The following is a 25,593-nucleotide window of genomic DNA, read 5'->3' as shown; positions in this document are numbered from 1 at the left end:
TTTAATATACTTCAAAGCTCTTTATTCTGTCCTCTTGGCTGCATTGTATGGGTCCGATTAACAAAAGGAGCAGGAATGTTTGGAAGACTTGTTAACTTCTATTGACTCCCGGCGTGTGCCAGGCTGAAATCGGGCAGGTACTCGACGGGAGAACCGGCAGAAAAATAACCACGATCTTATCATCTCACACTAGTGGTTTTCTTGTCACGAGCTTCCTTCTTGTGATGGTTTCATTGCTCATTATTATGCCACAATACATAGCGCCAAAGCCCTTACTGCTTAGCGAGTTAGAACATTTCTAAAGACTGTAGAGTTTATTTTTCTATTATTTTATTAAGATCGGGACAAATGCTAAAATTCACAAGAATAAGAACATATCATTTGAAATGTTCATTTATAACCATATCTTTGTGAGATATATATTTTTGATATCGGTTGTAGTAGGCTAGTCTACTATTTATTTGCGTCTGTAATTTTTATTAAATAATATAATTTATCTAACTGCCTTCTCATTTTATATTAGGACACTTTTGGGACACGTTTAAAATAGGCTGTCTCACAGGGGCAATTGATATAGGATATTCTGAATTTAGACCTATTGTGATTTGTCACCACGTCTTTTCTAAATGTTTCCGTCAATGTAATTTTGTTACAGTTGGTTCATATTACATATATTGAACACTTTGACCATGATGGTGCGAAAAATACAACAAAATCCAATGTCCCCCGTTTTAATAGACGATTTTGTTGAAGTGCTCATGCAGGGGGATTTGTGTTCTAAGAACTCTTCCAGGCCTATCACGGGGAAGGAGCGTCCAGCCGCTTTGTGACCGCAGGTTTTAAAACTGAGTTTGACCCCTTTGATCATTGGCCTGAATGGCACAACAGAAGACGGAGCAAAACAAGAATTTGTGGGCGATAAATTCAAGCCATGAACATGTCCTGCTAACCTCTGCCCTGGCGACTCCGCGATGACACTGCGGTGTAATTGGGGGAGCAGAGGTGGGATCTTTCGCCACGCAAAGGTACCCCACTGTTCCATTCCGGGCGTTGCTCTTTTACCCGCTTAATGAGTCAAAGAGCGTGAACGACACGCGAACAATTTTATCAATAGACGCATGTAAAGGCCGGCTGTGCAGAGGGTTATTTATTAATGTCGTCACTGGCGACTGGTTCCCATCCGCCCGAGAATAGAGAGTCCAGCCTCTGAAGCGCTCACACCAGCCAGCCAATTCTTATTCTTGTCCTGTGGCTCAAAGCTGAAGTTCTCCAAGTGAAATAAATTGTTCACAAAAGAGGGAAGGAAGACATTTTCTTTTATATTTTCCTTACCCCGAAATCAAGGGTGAAACCCATCTAACGCGTTCACTCGAGCAGAGTGCACCCTGAAAGACTGGGTGTTAAAAGTGAACGCAGTGTTCGAAGCAAATGGGATGGAAAATTAAATGAAATTAAATAGCTTGAACGGCGGCATTGTCCGCCTTTAGAAAGACACATTAATTACATGGTCGCAGCTTTATTCAGGCACAATATTGTGGGCTCAATCAAAACATTCCAGTACTCTTTTTATGGACTTCGCCGCTCAGAAAGTGGCAGTGAAGGATCGAACTCAGAACTGTAGAAAAGTTCTGGAAAAGTTATTTCACTCCCCGGGTTCTTACAGTCGGGACTGACAGGGCATCCACTTTACAATTCCGGTTTTAATGCGGGTTTTGATTTAGCAGATTGCCACATAATGAACCGCGATTGTACGGGAACAACGGGCATTTAAAGCGGCAAAATTTCGAAAGGCAAAATATCCCACCAGGGTAGTCTTTTCAGGGCGGCAGAGTGCGGAGGCTTCAACACTTAATCCACATCGGCCACAATGCCTTCTAGGCCCGCTGTCCAGGGAAAGAATATTTTGACATCCCCATTTTTGAAACACAGAGGCCCTTGTAAATGAATAAATGGGTATTCGTATTTAGTGTCAGTGCTTTGTTTCAATGCTTCTTTTTCAAATAATTTCAAATCCTGTTGGCCTACTCAATGCGAAAACTATATGACTTCCGTGAGTGTTTTTCTGGTTGCATTACCATACATTCTCGCATAACTTTTGTGCGTGTTTGTGATGCGAATTAGTAGTAACCAGAAACAGTTCAACAGGTTAATGAATCAATAAACAGTGAAGTTAGCACACACAACTAAATAATTCCGGCTACCCTTGAGAATTCTGGGGCAGGAGAAATTGTCCTTGAATATTTGATCCCACGGCATGATTTGTGTTATAATGACTTTTAAGAAAAAAAAGTCATATGGTACCTTTCACACACAATTATTTCCCAGGATGTGTAACGTTTAATGCGCTTCGCCTTTCACTCTTTCTGCGGGAAAGACTGGGCGGCACAAAAGCTGGACCAGCTGCGCTGCAGATAGAGATGCGGGTGGGACATTACAGGCGCTTTTGAATAGTAATTATGCTTGTATGGGAGTCCCACCAGATGACATGATTGGGATTTTAACCCAGACTAATATTCAAAATCGCATTAGAAAGTGGCGAAATAAGTGGCAACTGATTCGATGCTGTTCATGCGTGCTCTCATTCTTAAACGCTCTCCTCGGGAAAAAGAGGGAGCTGCTTCATTTCAGATTCAAAGCCTGAACAAAGTTAGCGCCGCCTTTTCAAGCGAATTTCCACAACTTTAGCTCACTTGTTTCGGTTGAAAAGGCGCGGATAAAAGGGAGTAAAGTTATCTGAATTGAAATGTTTCGGTGTACCTTATAAATTCATACCTTCTCTCACTCGAGTGCCTCAGAAAGACCTCTCTGTCTATTAGGTTCTCTGTGCTGTCGACCGCATTTAGCGCGGACTCTATTTGTGAAGTTCATTTCTAGGCAAATGTATTCAGGGAGGGCGGCACATGAATAGCCGTGTGTGTCAGCCGGCCCTAATTGGGATTAAAGCACTTAAACCATATGCAAGAAGTGACAGAAATTCTCAGGTTTCAGAGGAGACTAACTTTTGCCCTCGGACGCAGTGTGAGATCGTGGACTGGAAGAAAAAAAGGAAAATATTTTTCATGATGTGAAAATATGAAGATAGATATGTCGTTGTTTCGATAATAGGCTGCATGTTTTAATGAAATGGTTGCACGAGCGTGTGTATGCGTCAGTGTATATGTTAATTCATATATCGATCCAGGTCATTATTGCATATAATACTATCTGCATTTACTTGCTGATTGTTTCTAGACTAGGCTAATTAAGAGGATCATATTTTTCATATGGGCTATTTTTTCATTTTTGGAATTTCAATGATGTCATTATTCTCTCTCTCTTTCTCTCTCCCTCTGTGCGTGTGTGTGTGTGTGTGTGTGTGTGTGAAAGAGAGAGAGAGAAAATAAAGGATGAATGAAAGACGATGTGTCATGTGAACATGAAAATGGCACAAAATGTAACTAAGTGAATTTATGAGAATTATGTCTGTTCGTAGCCTACAGAATTTTAACAGCTGTGGAGTCTAGTCATGGACTTCCCAACTATGAGATGGACTGTACACATTAAACCCGGTGTTATGATGTGTGAATGTATAATTCTTGTTTTTATTTTTATTCTTATGCTTATTTTTATATAATAGGCTTTAAGATTCGGGTAGACTTTGATTTAATGTTTGCGAAAAGCGAAGAGGTTCTTACACCTTTTATTGCTTTTATATTGGCTTTTTATTTACTTGGTTGTATATTCGTTTCATATTGTATTGTCTTATTCAGTTGCAATTACTGTTACCCATTTCAGTTGTGTCATATACTTAAAAAATGTCTGCGTATAGTGTTCTTAATGGATAAATCAAATTTTCATTGTTATCTGTCGCTATATGGAATTATGATTTATTTTATTTTATATTTTGGAATCCAGTATCCCCATGACTGCAAACGGACAACTGAACATTAATCACAAATTATTAACTGAAGAGGCATACGCATGACGAATTTTGAGAGATCGATGCAGAGAAATGCGGAATGTCGAGAATATAAACACGTGAAATAAGAAGCTATATAACATGTGCCCTTTAGGTAGGCTATCTGGAATTCTTAGTCCTTGCGTCGACATGGCAAGACTGGGCGTGCAGAAGGGAATTAATTAGTATGTTATTATGGTAGTGCTAGCACAAAGTTACTGTTATTTGACATTTAGTGAGAACATCAGGGCGATGTGGAATTTAATATTAACACAGAGCGAGTCAAATTAAGGAACGATTAGGAAATGCGAAGGCTTTATAGTTTATTTATTAATATATTTGGGGCTATATTTTAACGTGTAACGGTGTTCATCTCTATTTTCTGCCGTATAATTGTACCAAGTTGAACGCTACAAATGTTTCTGTGCTAAGGAATCTGCTTTTTGTAGTAAATTATGTGTACATTGCTTATGGAAAACTTCAAGTTGAGTGAGGTCTGTATACAGATAGACAAACCACTCCAATATGAACATAGTATTGAAGAATAACATCTAGGTTTCCTGGTTTTTTATTTGTACTTTTTTTAAAGATGACAATGCTGTCGTGTACGCGCAGTTTAAAAACCAGAGGCGGAAATGCTCTTGACAGGACCCTGGATAGCTCCCGGTCGCGTGGCTTAGGGAGCAGAAATGTCCTGACCGCAGCTCGGCATAATGCAGTTAATTATGTAATACAGAGTGCTGGGCGTATTTGGCTAGCCTTTTTCATGGTGGTGTATTTCTTGAAAATTGAGAGACCTGGAATTTCTGTAGGTCGGGGGCACATGGCAGGGACCAAATATAAACTAATGATCTAAATCAGTGGCGGTCAGGGTAGGGAGACGGTTTCTCGGTTCCTCATTAGAGAGCGGGATTGACAGTTCTGGGTTTAATAATCTCCGGTCCATTTCTAGAAAGAATAAGACTCTCGTGTATTAATTACGCCTCTGTTTCGGGTGGAATGAGCTTGTGGAAATGATGGCCTGGGTAGTCGCTGGCTATTGATTAACTCAATATACATCTAAGTTCATACCGTGAGTCATCTAGATAATTGTAGACGTCATATTCAAATAGCCCACCATCCTGCCTTTGTTCTGGAAGCAGACTTTTCATTTTATACAAATGTTCAGCATATACTGGAAAGCAAAATTTAACACACAGACACATCTCAAAACATTTGTCCTTCATTCTTTATATGTGATCATCTGTGCCAGTTATGCAAGTCCAGTTAGTGTTTTTCGGTGAAATAGAAAATGATTCTTAATATCTGAAAAAATGTATGTGTTGAACATATTCTCTTTTCTATTGCAAAGTAATGGATAAAACAACAGGAGTGTGGAGGCCCTGGGACAGAAAGCTGAGTTTTTAAAATTCTGTGCTTGATATGTTACTGCTTGTGTTCATTGGGTTCTGTTTATGTTTATGTGTCTTATACATATCAAATGAATACTTTCCCTGATCTATATCATTGTCCTCAACTTCCTTTTTTTTACTTTATCTTTTTATTTTACTTTAGCTCAAGGATATAGTGGTGGAGGCCCAATCTTTAACCATAAGGCCAAAGTTTGTTCCTGGCAAACTCTTCAAAGTTGTGGAAATCATATTTCATTTCTGAATGCTATTTTTTAAACATTACCGGGCCGGTACGCTCTGTCTATTTTAAATGCCTACACCCAAGGCTCAGTCGGTCGCTGAGTGTGCTCGAATGAATCAGTCTGTGCTCTTAATTGTCCAGTGGTCACAGGACGAAGGAGGTTAAAGTTCACTGTACCTGGCTGGATTGACTCATATGATAAGTGCAGGAATTATCTACACATTCTCTCGAAGTGGTGAGAGATGTTCCTGTGGTCAAGCAGAAGACTAGTGTGGCACAAGCCCCTGACCATCTCCCTCTCATCCCAAGCGCTTCCATGGTTAAGGCCGCTTAACTCCTCTGTAGATCACAACATTTCTGCAATGAGTCCAGCTTGGTGCATGCCATTCAGGGAGATTTTAAAGTGTATACCAGGTAGCTACTTAGCTGTAATGTTCATTTACAATGTTTTTTATTTTTTTATTTTTAATCTCAATTGCCCCAGAAATAGAATATCTGCATTTCTGATGGATAACTGTTGAGATCTTAGTAACACAGCTCTGTCAAACTCACCTCACCTCAAGCCCCCCCCTCCCCCCCCAATCCCCAACGGGATGCTGAGAATTTTTGGGAGATGGGATCACTACCAATCGGCAACAGATGGAGAGGGTGTCTCTCACAAAAGACATTTTTCATCTTAAAGGAACTTTCTGGCAAATGAAGGTGAATTGGTGGGGAGAAGAGATCCAATATTTTTGAAACAAAAATAAATTATTTGCAATTAAACTAGATCATTTTGCCATTCTCTAACTCTCTCTCTGTTTGAGGAACCATGACTTCTTAATGTTTTTGTAAAAGATGTTTTTTTAATATGGCCACATAGCAACTAGTGGATCCATGTTATGTGAAGAAACAGAGGAACTCATTTAGTAGATTGCTGATCATTTTATTTGAGCTTGTAGGCACGTTGCAAAGGGCACGCAGAAGGTTTTAATATTTGTGGTAAAGCTATGCAAGGCACTGTGTTGCTGGGGAGTCTGAGCCAAAGCTCGACCCGTGGATTCCAGGCTGTGGAGGGGTTAGAGGAGGAGGAGCATCCTTGCTCTTCGTCCGTGTCATCAGCTGCTCCGGAGATGATGATGTTTCTCTCCTGTATGTCACTTTGCGCTGTGACACCTTCTGTCTTAACTGTTCCGAGATAAATGCAGACAATTATTAAGCACTTCTCTTATTGTCTTCTGTCAGACATTAACATTTTCAGTTTTTACTCTGGAAAACTTTTAATTACACTGAAAAAATCCATATCTGCTATGGGTTTGTCAAACATTTTCCTTATATTATTATTATTATTATGTTGCCATGGTATACATAGTACGTGTGCCCTGTGTTTCTATGCATTTTTAAAAAAACAAGCTACTGTTACCTGATGAGCACAGTCTTCTTCTCTGTCATTTCCACTGCTTGTCCAGAGTAGCTTTCAATGACTCCCCTCTCACCACTGCTGCCACCGCCCAGGCCTACGCCCATTCCGCCGGCCAGGCCTATGCCCATTCCGCTGCCCAAGCCCACGCTTGTCCCAGCACTCAAAGCACTCATGCTACTGCTCATTAGCGACATGCCCTGCACCATGCCTGTCAGTCGCAAGTCTTCTCCTTCAATCAGTTTCCTGATAGAAAAGAAAACAACACCAGCACCTGATATGTAATCAACCTGGAACAGCACAGTAAACAGAACAAGTAAGGCTGAAACAAATTGTAAGCCCTTCCTCTTTGGCACCAGCAGTTGGCACCACTGTACCAATCCAGTAAAAACAAAAGGATGACAGACAGTGTGGTGTCTTAGTTTCAGATGGATCCATCTGTTTAATCGTGTCATTGCTTGGGATTAGGGGAAATATTGACTACTCCAGTCAAAGATAATAAGCAGGACTGAATCCTTTGGGATCCCTTAAGCATTTTGAGTCTGATATAGTTGCTCTTACCTGTATGTGGTGATTTCAATCTCCAAGGCCATCTTTATGTTCAGGAGGTCCTGGTATTCACGGAGGTGCAGGGCAATTTTCTCCTTGGTGATTTTCATCTCCAGTTTCAGGCTATCTATCTTTGCCTGATAAATATTAATATACATTTATTTATATATACATGTATATACTTTATTTTTTATTTCTACATTTAGCCCTTCTTGATCAGAAAATCCTGCTGTGATTTATTTTATTACCAGAATTTCATTATTTCGTTTAGGTGATTATAGATGTCAAACCTGTAGTTCCTCCAGTTCCTTCTTGTACTTTTCTTGCCTCTCGCGGATTTGTGCTTCCAGTGTCTCATTTCTGGTTTTCAAGGCCTCGAGATCGCGCTCCTTGTTCTGGATCTACGCAGGATATATTGGCTTCTCAGCAATCGTTTCACTCATGGATACATTAAACTATGAGTCATGGATATATTTTACAGCCTTGATTGACTCATTTTGACTTTGCATCATGGGAAAATCCCCGTGAACAAAAAATCATCAGAAAGTATTCGTGAAATCAAACTTAATTTTTTAAAAATGTGCAGTAATGTGATTACAGCTGGGATAAAATCTCGAGTTACTCACGTCTTTCTTAGCGCCGGAAATCTCCTGCCTCACACCTCGAACACTTTCCACATGTTTTGTAGAAGCATGATTTAAGTCCTCGAATTTCGTCTTATACCAAGAATCCATCTCCTGAAAAATAGATATATAATATATGTCGGGCACGTGATTAATGTCTGTTCGTTTTAGGCTAAATTTCCTCCAGACGAAAGCATAAAACTCCAACGCATTAGTGACATAATCGTCCACTTGCAAACAACACCATACGCATTATCAACCATATAGCACAATTGTGACCGTTTGGCTAACTTAAAGCCAAACAAGACTTGGTATACCTGTAAGTTTTTAGCAGCGATGAAGTCGTATTGATCTTGCACTTGTTTGAGAGCAGTCGCGAGGTCTGGGACAGAAAAAGCTATATCCACTGTGCCCGATGCTTTATATATTTGTTGCATTAGCTCCTCAATTTCCTGAAAAAGAAATAGTTTTCAATAAATAAATAAATAAATAAATAATAATAATAATAATAATAATAATAATAATAATAATAATGCCAGTTACACTAACATTATTATTATTGGTATTATTATTATTATTATTATTCTATAGACTTTGAAAAACTGTATCAAAAATTAAGAAATTTAGAAAATTTTACAGTGAGTTTTCAAATCGATTTTACCTCCCTGTGAACCCTCCGGAGGAACTCAATTTCCGCCTCCAAATTCTCCAGATGTTTCTCCAGAGCAATGCGCGCGGATGTAGCTGCGTCAACATCCTACAACCCAAGAGAAGTCATGTAAACTAATGAAAACACATTTCTATAGCTGTATTTCAAGTGAATGTGAGGATTCGATTCTTCCACTGTTGGCCTACATGTAACTCATAACTTAAATGTCATTTGCATTAAATAAAGAATAAATAACTTTTCCAATTAGGCTATTAGACAACCTTCGATATGATATTTGATATGATATGTTTGTTCATTGTGAGGGAAATTAAGTTTTTTTTTTTTTTTAAATAAAATGCAAGTTAAGACAAAAGGTAAAACTTTATTAGGCTATATGTCCTCTAGTCCAACGATACAGGGTATTATTTCGGGACCGCTGGAGAAACGGTGACATTGGCTCTCACCGGGCGGAAAGCCTCTATCTCCAACTCGGCCTTCTTCCTCATCTCCACCGCCTCCTCATACTTCGCTTTGAGCATCTCGAGTTGACCAGCCATAGCATCTTTAGCGGCAACAGCCATGTCCTGGAAAAGGCAAGTCATATATGAAGCGTAGCCTACAAGACATGTTGTAAATGCATATGGAGAGCACCCCACATAGTAACATTTTATGAAACATAGCTTGTTATGGGAAATAAAGACGCATTTGTAGTAGGCCTAATAATAATAATGATAATAATAATAATAATAATAATAATAACGACAAATATAAATAATATTAATTAGGCTATTTTAAAAAATATTATTATTACAATAAGCAGGCTTTTATACGAGCAGATTCATTATAATTCTATATGAACAGTTAAACATGGGCACGGCCTAACCTTATCCGACGTGTACTTCCCTCCCTCTGCGTTTAATATAGGCTATAATAAACCATAGCCTCTGTAACGTATCGTATGCTCGTCTCGTGTATGTATATAAAGAACATAGACTATTCATAGAAAACAGAAAATTGTCGGGAATTTGTGCATAGGCCTGTGCGCTTTGATGGTCATCAATGAGGTAAACAATTTAACTGTTGTTGTGTAAACGAACATCATACCCGCTCCCTTTTCATCTGATCAGCGACCCTCTTCATCTCTCTCAGCTGTTCCTCGTAGAGCATCCGCAGACCTGACGGCTTTACGAAACGGTTCTGCAGGGCCTCAATCTCTGCCTCCAGCTGCTTGTTCTGCTGCTCCAGTGTCCGAACCTTTTTAGAAGGAACAAAGATCATAGATTATTCCATGCGCGGTTTGTGTGTGTGTGTGTGTGTGTGTGTGTGTGTGTGTGTTTATGTGTGAAATGTATGCTGGCTACTACATGCTCGAATATGCTTGATGACCATGTAACTGAAAGTAATGCGCGGCTTCTTCTCCGATGCCAGGAGGCGCATTCCGACACCGCCACTCTGTGTGGCACACTCAAGCGTGGTAAAATCAGACAAATTCTGTCACGGACGGGCCCAGACCACAGTGACGTTTTCCAAGCGTTGCCAAATATACAGCATAAAATGTGGGAGGCAAGGGAAAGGCCTTGCCTTCTCAATGTAGGCCGCCAGTCTGTCGTTGAGCACGACCATCTCCTGCCTCTCGCTGCTGCGCGTGCTGAGGAATTCCTGGTTTTCGGCGGCGGCAGCGTCCAGATCCAGGGCCACTCCGGCCCCGGCGCCGTAACAGATTGCTCCCATGGTTAAACTGTAATGAAGCAATCCTTGTAAATCACCTGATATGCTGTAATCGGTTAAATAAATAAATACATTAAAAAAATTATTTAAAAAATAGTCATGTATTTCTAGCTCGTGTGTAGGCGAATTGTAGCCTATTTATTTGCTTTCAGTATTCGCACAGACATTTGAAAGAATGGAGGGTGTTCACATTCCTCTGCACATACTACACAAATACCTCTGGAAGTTACTGATTTTCCGGCAACAATGTCTGCATCAATGTCTTGTTTAGGTGTAGCCTATTTTGTTCACAGCCCTCCTCGTGACCCTGGAGGTAAGCTACTTGTAGATAAATTAGCGCTTGTCTTGCACACACATATATCCGGCTAACCAGCTTACAGTATTACAAAGCAGGTCTATACCTTATCTGACGAAACGCAATTTAGGGAATAAAGGAAACACCAAACTTTAAGATGATATATTTTATTAATGTGTAAATGTCGATTTGGTTCCTCGTAAGATCGATTTCACATTTAAGAATCACCAATTCATTTACCTAATGTTTGATTCTTTTATTTTAGCTTCTTAACATATTTATATGTTGCATTACGTACAGCAAACAACGATCCGGCTCCTTTTTAATAGTAAAGACGGGAACTAGTATTATATACTTAATTACAGGAAACTGTAACCTTTTTAAAAATAAAAAAACTCGTGGCATAATTGGTAAATTGGCAATGTAGCTACACAAAGCGAGTGGAACAAATCCAATTAGCGATGGAAGTGTTTTTTTTCCATTAGGTCTTATGGCAAGTCTTGTGTACTGGCGTCTCCAATATCGTCGTAGCCGATATCGTCGTAGCCAATATGTGATTGCAGATAGTAAAATAGCCTTATATAGTCTAATGTGCCTGATAAAATGTCGAATTTATTTATACTATTATACTTTTCAACATATCTTTTGATGTTTTGAAAACTGTTTTGGAATAAACGCCAATTAAAACCCTATAAACACAATTATTATTATTATTATTATTATTATTATTATTATTATTATTTATTATTTATTTTTTTAATGCCTGGCTTGCGTACATTTTTGTAATGTAACGGTAGATTTTTAATGTTGTTATAAGCTTACTATCACTTCAAAGAACGGAACACGTTTGAATGTACAACTTTATTTTTCAATACTGAATTTTTTTTTTTTTTTTTTACAGGCCTGATCTCAACACAAATGAGATCAGGCCTGTAGCAAATATTACTGTCAGAAGGGAAAATGTTAAAACATGTAAGAAGATTAAATTCAGATAATTATTTTGTATGTTTTTATTTTTATTTTATTAGCATAGAATACGTTCTTATGTTTGTTGCTTTGTAAAATTAAATAAATAATGTGACAATAATAGTCTCCCTCCATGTATTTTGCAATAATGACGCACAATCAGTGGCATAGGATACTCTATTGTGCCATACACTTGTTTTGAAGATTTAGGCCATCAAAAATAGTAAATTACTTTAGCGCAGTTCGGATTCACTTAGAGACGTAGGCTAATATTTTGTTTTTCACGTGTTAAATGTATTATTTACATAATTATTGAATTAATAATTACATGTCTATATTTTTGGCCGGTAGTCAATGCAGATTAATGGTAAAAGTTCCTCGGTGATGCTCTGGAGGGAATTAGAAACTGAGGAAGTGAATAAAGCTCTTAATGTGACGCAGTACGATGTTCGATTTACATCATGGCAATGTTCTGAGGCTAAATTAGATAAGTAACATTACTTACCATTGATTCACGTTATTGAGAGACGCTCTTTTGATAGTAGTGACGTTCAACAATGTATATCATACAGAACAGTTAGCTCTGAATAATAGGCATACAGTGTCTAATCGTGTTTGGCCCTGGTGTGTTCAAATGCTGATTAAATGTAACAACGAAGTTCACATCGCATTGCTTGGAGAATTAAAAATGAAAAAAATACAGTAGTCGTTAATGAACTGGCGCATCAATAAGTATGTGACACAGACTGCTCAGATTTACACTCTAAGTAGTCATTTACATGAGGGTAAGAGTTGGAAGGTGAAGTAGACATGAATTATCCATGAAATCCGTTATTAAATAACGCTTGTCTTTTGGATAGTAGGTGAGGGTTATCATACTAATGGCAATCATGCACGAACAGTTTATGGAGTCAGTGCTAGAAATATAGGCTCAGTGTTAATGTTTGTTTTGTTTGTCGCTGGGCTGGGGTCACGTGTTTCATAATATTGCTTTGATAATATTGTAACAAGACTGCTTTCAAAATGTGGTTTGCATCCTTCCCATCTTGCTTTTTAGTATTAAATGAATTGTAGCCATCAAAAAATTATCCCAGTAAGGCAATGTGTGCATGCCATACCGTGTTTGTGGCCGTTCAGTTTTTAATTGAGTATGTGAGGAGCATCAGATGTTTACAATGTTCTGTTAACAAGTTAAGTACATAATTTGTACGATAGAGCAGATGGTAGGTGATCAGAACTTGGCTGCTGGGGACAGGAGACACTCTGGTTCTGGGCTGACCAGGATCAGAGGCTGACAGTCCCAGTGTCAAAGTCAGAGCCTGTAAGGATGCAGTTTTGTTTTTGATTTATTATTACTATTATTATTATTATTATTTGCCTGCTGGTGTATCTGTCGCAGCAGTAGGAGGCCAGGCAGGTGCTGTGTGTGTACACACCGCCTGGTGGCAAGGGCGTGTCCTACCTGGCCATGCGGGGACTACGCGTGATGGAGGCAGTCCTCCGGCCCATGACCTCGGCACGCATGCCGGTCGCCGCGGCGCTGCGGGTGTAGCTGGCGGAGCGGAGGCAGGCCTCCCGACGAGTGGGGGAGGGGCTGGTCACCCGAACCTGGTACAGTGAGCCGCCGGCGCCGTCCTCGAAGTGGCGGCGGTAAGAAGAGATCCTCTCAGGGCTGTGGCTCATGGCTGCGTGGCTGTTTCTTTCTGGGTCACTCGCAGTGAAACGGGGGGGAAGGCTCCACCTGGACGCTGCTGTGCTGTTCTCCCAAACCCTTCCCCGGGTCTTTATACCCCGCGCAGGCCCTGCCCTGCACATGAGCCGGCCCCTGTGGAATCTCGAGCGTCCGCTCCAACACACAGCCTGGCCTCCCCCCTCGCATATCTGTCGGGGCCTTGTCAAACGGGCCTAATCTGGTAAAAATAGCGTGGGTTAGCTGCACGGGCCTATTAGGCATTAGGTACCTCCATGATTTGATGTGCTCTGATTTGACCGGGGCAGGGGGGGGGATTAATTTAACACAGAGTGAGGCCAGGAGCGACCTGATGAAGTCATTCTGCTAAGGACGTCTGTTGCAAAGATTTGACATAAGTGGTCATTAGTTGATCTGCTCTCATGAACAGGAGAGAGGGCAAAACATGAGAGCTCAAATTAGCTAGTGTAGCCTGCGAGTTAATGAGGGGGTATGAAGGCTGGCAGGGGGTGCATGCCTGGTATAGCTGAGGGAAACCGGTGCAGACAATGGCAATCTGCACTGCGCATACAAAGACCACACAGGCCACATGCAATGAGGGGCCTCACAAGATAGAGAGCAGTGACCAGAGGCCTCACAAGGTCAAGTACAGCGACCAGGGGCCACACATACCCAGTGCAGTGGGTCACGCAGTGGTATTAGATTTTTTAAAACAAGATACAGCTGATCACGTTTAACAAAAAACAAAAACACCAGTTGAACCCAAAAATAATGATTTTTTCTTTTTAAATATTTATTTTTTTACCAAATACCCATAACTCTTACGTAATACACAAAGGTGTCTCTGCAGTTTTGAACTAAAACAAAAGCCCAGGAGTATCCTTTTGGCAGAGGCTAGGCAATGGAAGGAAACTTCACAGTGGTTCAGCGATCACACTTCAGCTGTTAAGCGGTTGTGATTTTTTCAGTCCCCGTAGCAACCTCGGAACAGGCAGGCATGCAACAGGCAACTCACCCCTCTCAGTAATGTAATCAAACGTTTAAATGAGCTGAAAATGCAATGAGCTGTGCTGTCCTCTTTACCATTAGGAATATTGTTGATGGACTTAAGAACTATTGTTAATGGACTAATACATCACTGCATAATGTATGTAAATACAGTATATTGAAATTCAAAGTAGATCTTATAGATGAGTTATCATATGCAGCTATTCTTGAGCTGTAGCCATTCAGCTTTTTAACTCTTTTAACACAGAGAAAGCTATGAGTAATTATTTAAATACAAATTCAGTTTGGAAAATTCCAATCTGTTTTTTTGTGCAAAGCATAACACTGAGACATCTATAATTAAAGTCGTAAATGACATCAGAGTAAATTAATAATAGAAATCTTTCTGTCCTGGTACTTTTAGACCTTCATGCAGCATTTGACACAGTGGACCATGAAGTCCTAATTTCCAGGTTAAAAAAATAGGTTGGTCATTCGGGCACAGTTCTTACTTGATACAGATCGGCTAGGTAGTTAATGCTATGTCTCCCTTTATGATTTCTCCTCAAAGAGAGTCAGCATCACATGCCCATTTCAATCCTAAGACCCAGCCTATTCAGCTTATTCATGCTTCCATTTGGGACTATCATCTGCAGACACAACATACATTTCCACAGTTTTGGATGATACCAAGTTATGTATCTTTGTCATGCCAAATGATCTTTGTCTTATTGATACTCTTCTAAATTGTATGACTGGCCATAAGAGTAGTGTGGTGCTCCCAGTGAGACAACCTGCTTTGTAGATTTCAGAAAACACAATCGGGCATAAGGCCAAATGGAAATGTGGTGACAAAGATGCCCACACCCAGACTCTTTATCTCTCAAAAGCTGTGTATACAGCACAAGCACAGATGGGATTTACATATAAATGTGGCTGTGTAGGCATTTCATTGCAATTAATAGGGAAAATGGTAGGGACACTATGTTCTGTTCCTGTGAAGCTGAAAGATGTAATTTTGCTATATAGACTAAATATTTCAGCTGTGTATGTGAGATGGAGCCGTGTGTAAAGTAGTACAGCATGTAAGAGAGCTTGGTGTGTCAGTGTAGAGCAATAAGCCTCATTCCCTACACTGCTCAGGGTGTAGGACAGGATCAGCCTACGATTCCACACTTTGCATTTTGCATAGTGGTTTTTCATGGTACCTGGCAACTGCAAGAACATTGACTTGTAATTATTTATTAGATTACCTCTACTTTCATTATTATTATTATTATTATTGTTATTATTATATTTTATTAAATTATTTTTTATTTTATTTGTAAGTCATTTTTACGGTACCAGTGTTTTTCATACTCCTTACTTTGTACTCAGTTTTATCTGCTTGGCACTTTTACATTGCATTACATTACAGGCATTTGGCAGATGCTCTAGACTAAACCCTAGAGAGAAGACAGAAGTACCAGTCCAAGTGCAGGGAACAAGTAGGACCCTGTAGGTTAATCTGATTAGCACTAACACAAACAAGAACAGCAACAGCGCAGTCTATGCAAAAAATACAAGCAGTAGTTAAGATGAGTGCATTAACTAAGTCAACTAAGAAACAGCTACCTAGATAAAACCTTAAGCTTACAGTCAATTTAGAGATTGCGGGGAGGTAGGGAGGGATGGGAAGAGGTGCACCCTGAAGAGGTGAGTCTTCAGTTGACGCTTGAAGGTGGTCAGGGTCTCAGCTGTTCTGACCTCCACGGGGGGGTCATTCCACCATCGTGGGGCCAGAACAGACAGTAGACGTGATCGGGAAGCGCAAGCGCAAGTGCGAAGAGGGGGAGGTGCCAGGCATCCTGAGGTAGCGGAACGGAGGGGTCTGGCTGGCATGTAGGGTTTGAAGATCTTGTGGAGGTATGCTGGGGCTGATCCCTTGACTGCCTGGTATGCTAGGACCAATGTTTTAAATTTGATGCAAGCCATAACAGGCAACCAGTGGAGGGTAGTGGGCAGGGGAGTGATGTGGGATGTTGAAGACCAGACGAGCTGCAGCATTCTGAATGAGTTGCAGAGGTCTGATGGCAGAAGCCGGTAGTCCAGCCAGAAGAGAGTTGCAGTAGTCCAGGCGGGATAGTACCATTGCTTGGACCAGGAGCTGGGTTGAATAGGTGGTGAGAAAGGGGCGGATTCTCCGGATGTTGTACAGAAAAAATCAGCACACCCAGCTTACCGCTGCGATGTTCTTGGAGAGGGACAACCTGTTGTCCATCACCACTCCAAGATTCTTGGCACAGGATGATGATGTCACTAAGGTGACTAAGGCTCTTTTAATCTTAAATGTATGAAAAGTGTTTAAAAATATTATTTCATCATCATCCTCATCATCATAATTTAGATTTTAGAATTTACTGAGAACAATTGTGTACATTTACATAATTGCCTTCAAAATAGTTTGTCTTTAACCAGAAAGACCAAGCGTCTGACAAACAACATACGAGAGAAGGGGAAAGGGGGCGTGGCTAGGGTGTGGGTGAGAAATGAGGTCATCAGCAGAGAGAGGACTCTCTCCTGAAGACCCAAGATGACACCAGCTCCACATGCCTCTGTCCCGGGACAGAATCCTAAATGCGTAGGCTGCCTGCAGGAGCCTGGGATGTAGCACTGCGGTGTGAATTCTGACTGCTGGTGTGTGATGGTGAGGACACACTGATGACCAGTTTCCATCGTCTCAATGTCCTTCTCCCGTTTTGTCAGGTTCCAGCAGGTCTTTCTTGGCAAGAGGACAGATTATGAAACTTCAGCACCCTGTGAACAGCACTTCACACCAGAACGGTTCATTTGCCTGTCATGTCACATCGGAGACGCATGCATTACGCACTGTTGCTGTGTCGTGGTTTTAGCTCCAGCTGATGTTAACAATTAAGTTTGATTGATCTGTTGAATGCATATTTGACATTCTTCATTATCAGATTTATGTAACTTACAAAATAAATGTAATGTGTGAGGTGTATGCAGTATTCAATGAGTTTTGCTTTAAGCATTTAAGCCCTTTGAAAAAATGAGGTCACATTTAATTGTATTTGTTATGCACCCCATTGTACAGCTTATTGTTCTAAATTAACTTACTATTACTATTTAATAGAAACCCCAGTGTGACTGTGCTATATCACGTTAACCCCTCCTGTACTGCCCCGTTTTAACACAAGCCTGAATATGGCATACTCAAAACAAAATGGTTACATTATTCTATAACCCTTTCAACTACCGGCCTAATCCAGATACCCTTTGGAAGTTTGTTTTCCAAGAGTCAGAATTACTCTAAATATTAATGAAACAAAGTAACAGAATATGGGGCCAGATTAGGGTCAAAAGTTTTGTAACTGGAAAAAAGAAACATTCACGATTCCACAATAAGAAAGAGATGGCAAAAATGGGACTCATGGGAGAGCAGCAAGGCAGAAACTACTGCTAACCAAAAAAAAAACATCAATGCTCATCTCACATTTGCAAAAAATAAATAAATAAAATAAAATAAAATAAATACACCTGGATGATCCCCAAGCCTTTAATAATGTTTTTAAAGACAGATGAGTCAAAAGTAGAACTTTTTGAATGACACAGGTCCCCTTATGTCTGGCATAAAGCAACCCCCCCACCCCCCACTTCTCAGTTGGGATGAGGTGTTGGTGAACAGGGCTTTTCCCCCTACAAACACAGCATTGCACATTCCTCCTAAAAAGTTCAACTTTTGTCTCATCCATCCCTAAAACATTGTTCTAGAAGCATTGTGGAACATCCAGGTGGTCTTTCGCAAACTTGAGACGTCCAGCAGTGGTTTCCTCTGTGGGGTCCTCCCATGAATACCATTCATGTTTACTGTTTTTCCCATGGCACGCAGGAACTTCCACCATGGGTCCTGCGTGGAAAATTGTAGTCACTTACTCACGGACCATCTGAGAGGGAATTTTAGTAGGACGCATGCGCAGGTGGTGCTTCATTTAGTAGTAGGCGAAATGCGAACATGTCAGGGTTAGCTAAAGTAATGTTATGCAATAAAGCTGTGCTTAAAAATGTCGTGCTGTTCGAAGTGGTGATTTTGGGAGATGTAGACAGATAAAGGTGTTGCGCGAACTAGGTTAACCTAGTTAGTGCGTAAGGATCACTTACTTTAGTTAATGTAGTTAGCACGTACGGATGCTATCCTGCACGCATAAGTAGGAGCTAAGGACACAGCTACAACCACAATACAGATGTATGGACACACGGAGGACAACAAATAACGTTACAGAGGTGAGGACATGCCATAGCTACCTAGCCATATAGTTAGTACAGTTGCTCCATAGGTCTGGACGGTTTCGTGCTTGTTTTTTATAGTGGAGACATGAACAGAGACTTCAGCAAGTTCAAGAGATTTCGTCAGGTCTCTCACTGTTACCGTAGAGGTCTTTTTTTTAACTGCTTCAGCATTGCATGCTGCGCAGGATGCCCACTCCTAGGGTGAGTAGTAACAGTACTGAATCCATTCCCTTTTTTACGCAACTTGTCTTATTATGGATTGATGAACACCCTGGCCTAGAAATGCTTTTGTAACCTTTTCCAGCTTTATGCATCTCTGCAATTCCCTTTTCCAGCTGTATGCATCTCTACGATTATTCCTCTAAGGTCCTCTGAAAACTGTTTTGTTTAGAGCATGGTTCATATAAACAGATGTTTCTTGAGAAGAGCAGACTGTCAATAACCAAACTTTGTGTGCCTTTTTTATAGGGCAGGGCACCTCCAACCCACACCTTCAATCTCATTGATTTGAAACCTGGCTCCTATTAGCTTGGGAGGAAAACTGTCCCAAAAATATTTGGAATTGTCAAATTTTGTTATTTACCAGTAGTGTTCTGTAATTTCATGTTATCATTTATCATTTAGAGAGTAGAAAATTACGGTCCATAAAAAAACAGAATCTATGCAAATAATCCCGCGCTGGCTCAGTGCGATTTAAAGGGTTAATCTTAGATGTCCCATGAAATGGGAAGCAGGCTGCTATGTGTACTGGCATAGTTCAAGTCAGATAACTTCAATGAATTACCGATGTACTTAGATCTCTTTCTGAAATGCTCCACGTTTGAGAAATGGTATAGACAGGGGTAGATGTTTATTGAGGGCTTGCACAGACGCAGACCAGAAGGTATGAGGTACAGGGGCACCGCCAGGGTACCCCAGGCCACCCCACAAAAAAGAAAAAGAATCCATGATTTTTATTACTACATTTTCAGTAAAATATTAATGTCAGATTCAATAACCGACCAATGAAAAGTCATGAATATTATATTCTAATATTTTTGAGGGCCCCTGTCATTCAGGACCTTTGGAATCATCCTATTTCCTATGCTGCTTTGGCATGCAGTCCAAGAGCACCCAATCAATCAGTAAGGGTCTCTAGAGAGTGATGAAACGCAGACCCCTAACCGAAAGTCCTCTTGCAATCACCAACTGCGCAAGCCCTATGAAGCTATAGTAGAGTCACATCAATATTTATCATTATATGAGAATATATTCCTTTTTATTATATGCAACTCAGGCAGTACAATGTACATTATCAAAAATGAAAGATTTGTGCAAATCAAAACACATTTTCAAAAAATGTGTCTTTACATAATAGTTTGAATGTTAAATATATTATAACTTTTTTGTCATTTATATGTATATATATATATATATATATATATATATATATATATATATACACACACATATTTAAATGAAATATATTACTTTCTTTTATTGATCCTGACACTGGTCAAAAATGACAGCTTTAATCAAAATTATTTCTCAATGAAGAGCCAGAATGAGGACAGTTAACCTTCATTATATAAAATCAACTCAAAAGCCTGACACCATTTAAAAATATAAAAATGATTCCTTGCATGCAGTCCTTTACTTGAAACATTTTCGGGAACCAGTGCTTGCACAAGTGCACTCAGACATTTGGTGAAAGAACGACACTTCAATGTTTAGTCGGTAATACTTCATTCTTTGCCCAATCTTCAAATCCACCAGGATAATGTTGTACTCTGAAGACAAAGAGGGTGAGAGAAAAGAGAAGTAATTAAAAATATGGCATCTTAATATCCAGAAATATGTCCATTTCTCAACATGGTCTCAATGAAGATTGACAAAGAAGCATTCACTTGGCAGAAGCCATACTCATTGACACTGATGCATTCTGGGAAATGCGCTTTATTACCTCCATAGGAACACTGCTGAGTTCTACACTCCCTACGGCATCAGTCAAACACAGTTTCTCTCTTCTGTCTCTTGCATTTTAAAATAAGCTTTAGGTGGAAAACATGCCTAAACCCATCAAACTGTTACCTCCATATCATCACAGTAAAGCTACTTCTTCCAGGTGACACTAGAACCCCAACAGACAGAACTGTTTATCTGTTCTAGGACTTGTGTTTGTCCCCAACATTGTTTCAAAACACAATGACCATTTTTTGGCACAGGCAACCAAATTTCCTTATTTTATAGTGAGACCTAGAACCATCAGAGCACAATCACGTCAATTTATTTGTTTTTTTTTTTTTGTTGCCGTTACTCCACCACTTTCTCAGTTCTGACTGAACCACATGGCCTATTTTACTGATATGACGGAGCTAAAGCTTTTATGGTTGTTCATAAGATGCACCGTGGCTACCATGCCAAATTTGAAGGAGTCTCTCCAAAAAACACCAGCGAATACACTGTGGGAAGCTGGATCATTGGAGGAGCTTCCCCCCTCTGCTACTCCAGGTGCTAAAAATGTTCAGACGATCAATCTGATGTGCATGCAGCAATACAGATCTATTTAGCTAAGCATAAAATAGAAAGAAATATTATTTTAAAATAATAAAGCATTTTACAAATAGTACATAAGAGAGTGAAATCACAGCACTCACTCAAAGGCCTCCTAAAATGTATTCACTTAATGTTTTATGCAATTACTTTCATTGTACAGTTGAGTGCTACATTTTGTTCACTCGCAGTTACTTGCATCTTTGGTGCTGTGGTTAGTTGTGGTAGGTTGACCATTGTCCTCCCCTATACTTCAGGAAATATTACACCAACAAAAAGGCTATTTACATAGTGAAAATCTTAGTAGCTGCTGTAAAACATTAATACGAAAGAAAATGAGCAGTGATTGCTTTTAAATGACATCTTCCAATTAAAAGATGGAATTGGTTGATTTGCTGATAAAAGGCACTGAAAATGGAAATAAATTAGCCATCTACATATTACAAAGGAGAGAAATGAAAGAAACAAGAGCTTTAAAAATGTAGACATCCCAAACCTTCAAAATGAAATTTAAATATATGAGAAATATATTCCTGTATCCGTGGGTTAAAATTGTAGTATCGAGACATCATATGGGGATCAACAGATTTTCGGTTGTTTGTGCAACTATCGATTGATTGATCTAAGACACCACTTAAACGCTCTACAAGTGGTCCAAGGCAGTAATTAAGTTACGATGGTTTTTAAGCTCAACATTAATTAAGAGGGGATAGGGAAACAACTCCAGCATTAGCAATACACTGCACCAGGAATCTTATACAAAGATGGTTTTGGTCCTGGTTGGTTTTTATTAAACCTGGCACACTGATAGAGGGGTACAGTACATGGCCAGGGTACAATGACCTAAGGACATGAAAAGGACACTCAATCCTGCATGCCACAAAGTAAAAATTTGCCTCAAGGACCCTTAAAGTCTGTCATATTGAATTTTACACCATAGAGTTAAAAACTAAAATAAATATACTAAATAAACTGCTTAGCAGTTTGACTGTCTTGTACAAAAGTTGGTATGCATAATGACTTTACCAAGTACAGTTCAATAACCTAAACTACCACAATACTCACAAAAATGCTAACAAATGCAAAATGTTCTGTCATATAATATGAAATATGGTGCTCTCATTGACAGCTATATGAAGCATTTGCAGTACACTTCAGTTAAAAGACATCTTCACTCACTTGGAGTATCCTAAAGAGACAGCTGTGTCCAGGGCTTTTTTACTGCGAATGCCAGCCAGGCAGGAGAAGACGATGTTGTCAGAGTGAGAGGGCTTGTCTCCTCCGTATTTCTCCTTGAACTTCTCAGGGTTGAGCTGCAACGCCAGATCCACCTGCCCAACTGCAATAACACACGACCAGAATACAAGGTAAGACTGCAGAAATCTCACTGGTAATTTCACCGAATAGGTAAAGAGCATGTTTAGAATCTGGCTGAGGATACAGTGCGTGAACTTTTTTAAGGGGGAGAGCCCAGCAGGTGTGAAGGTAGGCCTACTATGCACAATTGGGGCATAAACACCCTAAACATGTAACAAGCAAAATGTAAATAGGCCACTGTGACGGATTTAAGATGTTTGGCCACAAACGTTCAGCTAGTGTGGTTAGGAAAATTGAACTGACGAGGAATATTAACTGTTCCAGGAATGATTCCGTATTCTCGGAGTTCCCATGGTTCACGGACATCGATGACCACACCCGTCCGACTAGCGAGTAGCTGCTTCAGCTGCTCACGGGAGATATTTATTTCTGTATCCGACGCGGAGGAGTAACTGCGCAACAAAGTTCCCCTGCTGAAGGTGACATTCGATGCTGTGGAGAAAGTGCAACTAATGTTAGTCTAAGGAAGAAATTACATTTCCCATGTCAGTATGTTTCTGTCTCCCAGCTACATTTACGCTGTTACTAGCCAGGTTTGACTAACTACGTAGCACAAAAACCAGAGCGCAGCCAACAAGCTAGCGCTGCGGACTAGCTGCCTCACTAACTAGTTAGTTTAATTAGGCTAGGCTAGCTACGGACTTTGTCTGACAAGCTAGCGAGCCGATTCTATTTACGTTATCTACGCTTTCTAGGCTGTATCCATGGTGGTAACTTCAATGCAAACGAGGTAATGCGACCCTACTCGAACTGTTAACTCGTGTAAATGTAAATAAATCTCTGACAGGCATATGCAGAAAAGACCTAGCAGTAGTAACACTCACACGGCACATGAACAGATTGAGTCGTGCAGGTGGAGCAAGGCAAAAATGATCTTCTAGGGTAAGCGAGTGAAATGAAATTCCTTTTGGACAAAATATGTGGAAGTATTCCGGTTATCTTCGAAAATTCTTTGAAAGCCATCATGGTGATTTTTTAAATGTTTAGATAAGGAAGTCCTACGGCAGTACAACAGAGGTTGACCATCTAACGTCACTGTTCCCAGCTTGACTTTAGTTGACAGTTACGTATGCCGGGCTCGTAATGATGCGCATGCGCATGTGTGGGCCTGTTGCTGAATGTGAATCGAATGAGCTTGACCGTCGGCATTAATGTAACGTAGGGGCAGCAGGGCCGGATCAAGGTGCAATTTTTCATGTTACGAGTGGATACTCAAGCCAGGTGTGTTTAGCACGAAACCCTGTATGCAGTTGCGTGTTGTATCGTAGTTCCTGATTGGAATATGATTTATTACAATAAAAATTATCACCAAAGCGGGGAGGATGTGAGGAAATTCTCCAAGAAAATGGACGAAAAACTGTTGTGGCACAATTCTGATATTAACCTCCTGACCACATTCACATAACTGGACATGTGTATAAAATTGCACGGAAAGGGAAAAGATAGGGTCAGTGATCTTGAGTTTTTTTACGTTTTTATTTTTAACCGGCGATATAGCTCAGGAGGTAAGACCGATTGTCTGGCAGTCGGAGGGTTGCCGGTTCAAACCCCGCCCTGGGCATGTCGAAGTGTCCTTGAGCAAGACACCTAACCCCTAACCTCTAACTGCTCTGGCGAATGAGAGGCATCAATTGTAAAGCGCTTTGGATAAAAGCGCTATATAAATGCAGTCCATTTACCATTTACCATTTAACCACCGAGCAATGCAGGCATGTACAGTTAGTCATCATTAAGAAAAATAAAGTTGAACTAAACTACAACTTTAGACAAGAGAAAATAATATACAGTGCGATCTGTAAGTTTTTGGGCAGTCGCACAATTTTTGTTGTTTTTCAGCACATTGGATTTGAAATGAAATGGGGTTAAAGTACAGGCTGTCAGCTTTAATTTGAAGGTATTTACAGTACATCCATTATGGGTGATCAGTGTTGGAAGTTCAGCCCTTTTTATACACAGTCCCCCATTTTGTGGGACCAAAAGCAATTAGACATTTGGCTGCTCGGCTGGTTCTTCTGTGTGATTTTTGCATCATCAGTTCATGCATAAGAAAGCTAACATAAGCTCTAGAGTCTATTCTAGGAGTGGAATTTCCGTTTGGAATCTGCCGCTGTTGTCTCTCGACATGAGGATAAAAAAAAGTGTCAGTGTATAACAGGCCATCATGACTGTGTCAAAATCAACTGTTTGATACATGCACTGGTGAGCTCAGCAATAGCAGACAACCTGGTAGACCACAGAAGACCACTGTAGTGGATGTCAGAAGAATACTTGCAATTGTAAGGACAAGCTCCTTTTCAGTCAAACAGATCAAGACGACACTCCAGGTTGTCGGCATAAATGTGTCAAAGACTACCATAAAGACTGCACCAGCATAACCTCAGAGAGTTCACCACAAGATGCATACGGTCAGATTACAGTTTGCTACCAGGAGTTGCAGCCCAGTGGGTGAGCACAAAACAAAAAGAGAGAGGGAGCCTCAGAACTTCTCCAGTTCACCTCCTTATCTAGGTAACTCTTTCAGAGGAAGTCTTTACCTGGGCCTCCGATAGGTGTGCAATTAGAAATATGACACCCGTGCAGACCAGCGCCCACCACTGAGTGCAGAGCAATGTAACAAGGAGTTTTTCAGGGCCAAAAACTGGAATGGTCTTGGCTGGCCAAGTCAATAACCCAACATAAATCCAACTGAACATGCATTTCACTTCCTGAAGACAAGACTGAAACAAATAAGAACCAAAGATGGCTGCAGTTCATGCCTGACAGAGCATCACCAGGGAAGATACCAAGCATTTGGTGATGTCCATGGGTGGCAGACTTCAGGCAGTCATGGAATGCAAAGGATTTGCAACCAGGTACTAAATATGGGGGGTAAAAATGGTTGTAATTCCTACACAGATCACCCAATATGGATGTAAATACCCTCAACTCAGAACGAACAGTCC

General features: G+C 40.3%; 2 protein-coding genes across 2 annotated transcripts; both read right to left on the bottom strand.

Moving 5' to 3' along the window:
• Positions 1-6,566: 6,566 nt before the first annotated feature.
• On the bottom strand, positions 6,567-13,524 carry zgc:172323 (uncharacterized protein LOC564165 homolog). The gene is made up of 11 exons (XM_064342329.1): positions 13,241-13,524; positions 10,371-10,527; positions 9,894-10,043; positions 9,254-9,373; positions 8,802-8,897; positions 8,458-8,592; positions 8,144-8,254; positions 7,808-7,918; positions 7,530-7,654; positions 6,972-7,214; positions 6,567-6,736 (listed from the first exon to the last, which is right to left on the bottom strand). Exons 1-11 carry the CDS (start codon positions 13,459-13,461, stop codon positions 6,733-6,735), a joined length of 1,473 nt encoding a protein of 490 aa, XP_064198399.1. The 5' UTR covers positions 13,462-13,524; the 3' UTR covers positions 6,567-6,732.
• Positions 13,525-19,573: 6,049 nt separating this feature from the next.
• On the bottom strand, positions 19,574-23,739 carry tstd3 (thiosulfate sulfurtransferase like domain containing 3). The gene is made up of 4 exons (XM_064342320.1): positions 23,476-23,739; positions 22,895-23,083; positions 22,454-22,613; positions 19,574-20,511 (listed from the first exon to the last, which is right to left on the bottom strand). Exons 1-4 carry the CDS (start codon positions 23,615-23,617, stop codon positions 20,445-20,447), a joined length of 558 nt encoding a protein of 185 aa, XP_064198390.1. The 5' UTR covers positions 23,618-23,739; the 3' UTR covers positions 19,574-20,444.
• Between the last annotated feature and the right edge of the window lie 1,854 nt (positions 23,740-25,593).

Source organism: Anguilla rostrata, chromosome 1 (assembly GCF_018555375.3).
Source record: "Anguilla rostrata isolate EN2019 chromosome 1, ASM1855537v3, whole genome shotgun sequence".
NCBI classification, from domain to species: domain Eukaryota; kingdom Metazoa; phylum Chordata; class Actinopteri; order Anguilliformes; family Anguillidae; genus Anguilla; species Anguilla rostrata.
This window is presented reverse-complemented; position numbering and strand designations above follow the sequence as displayed.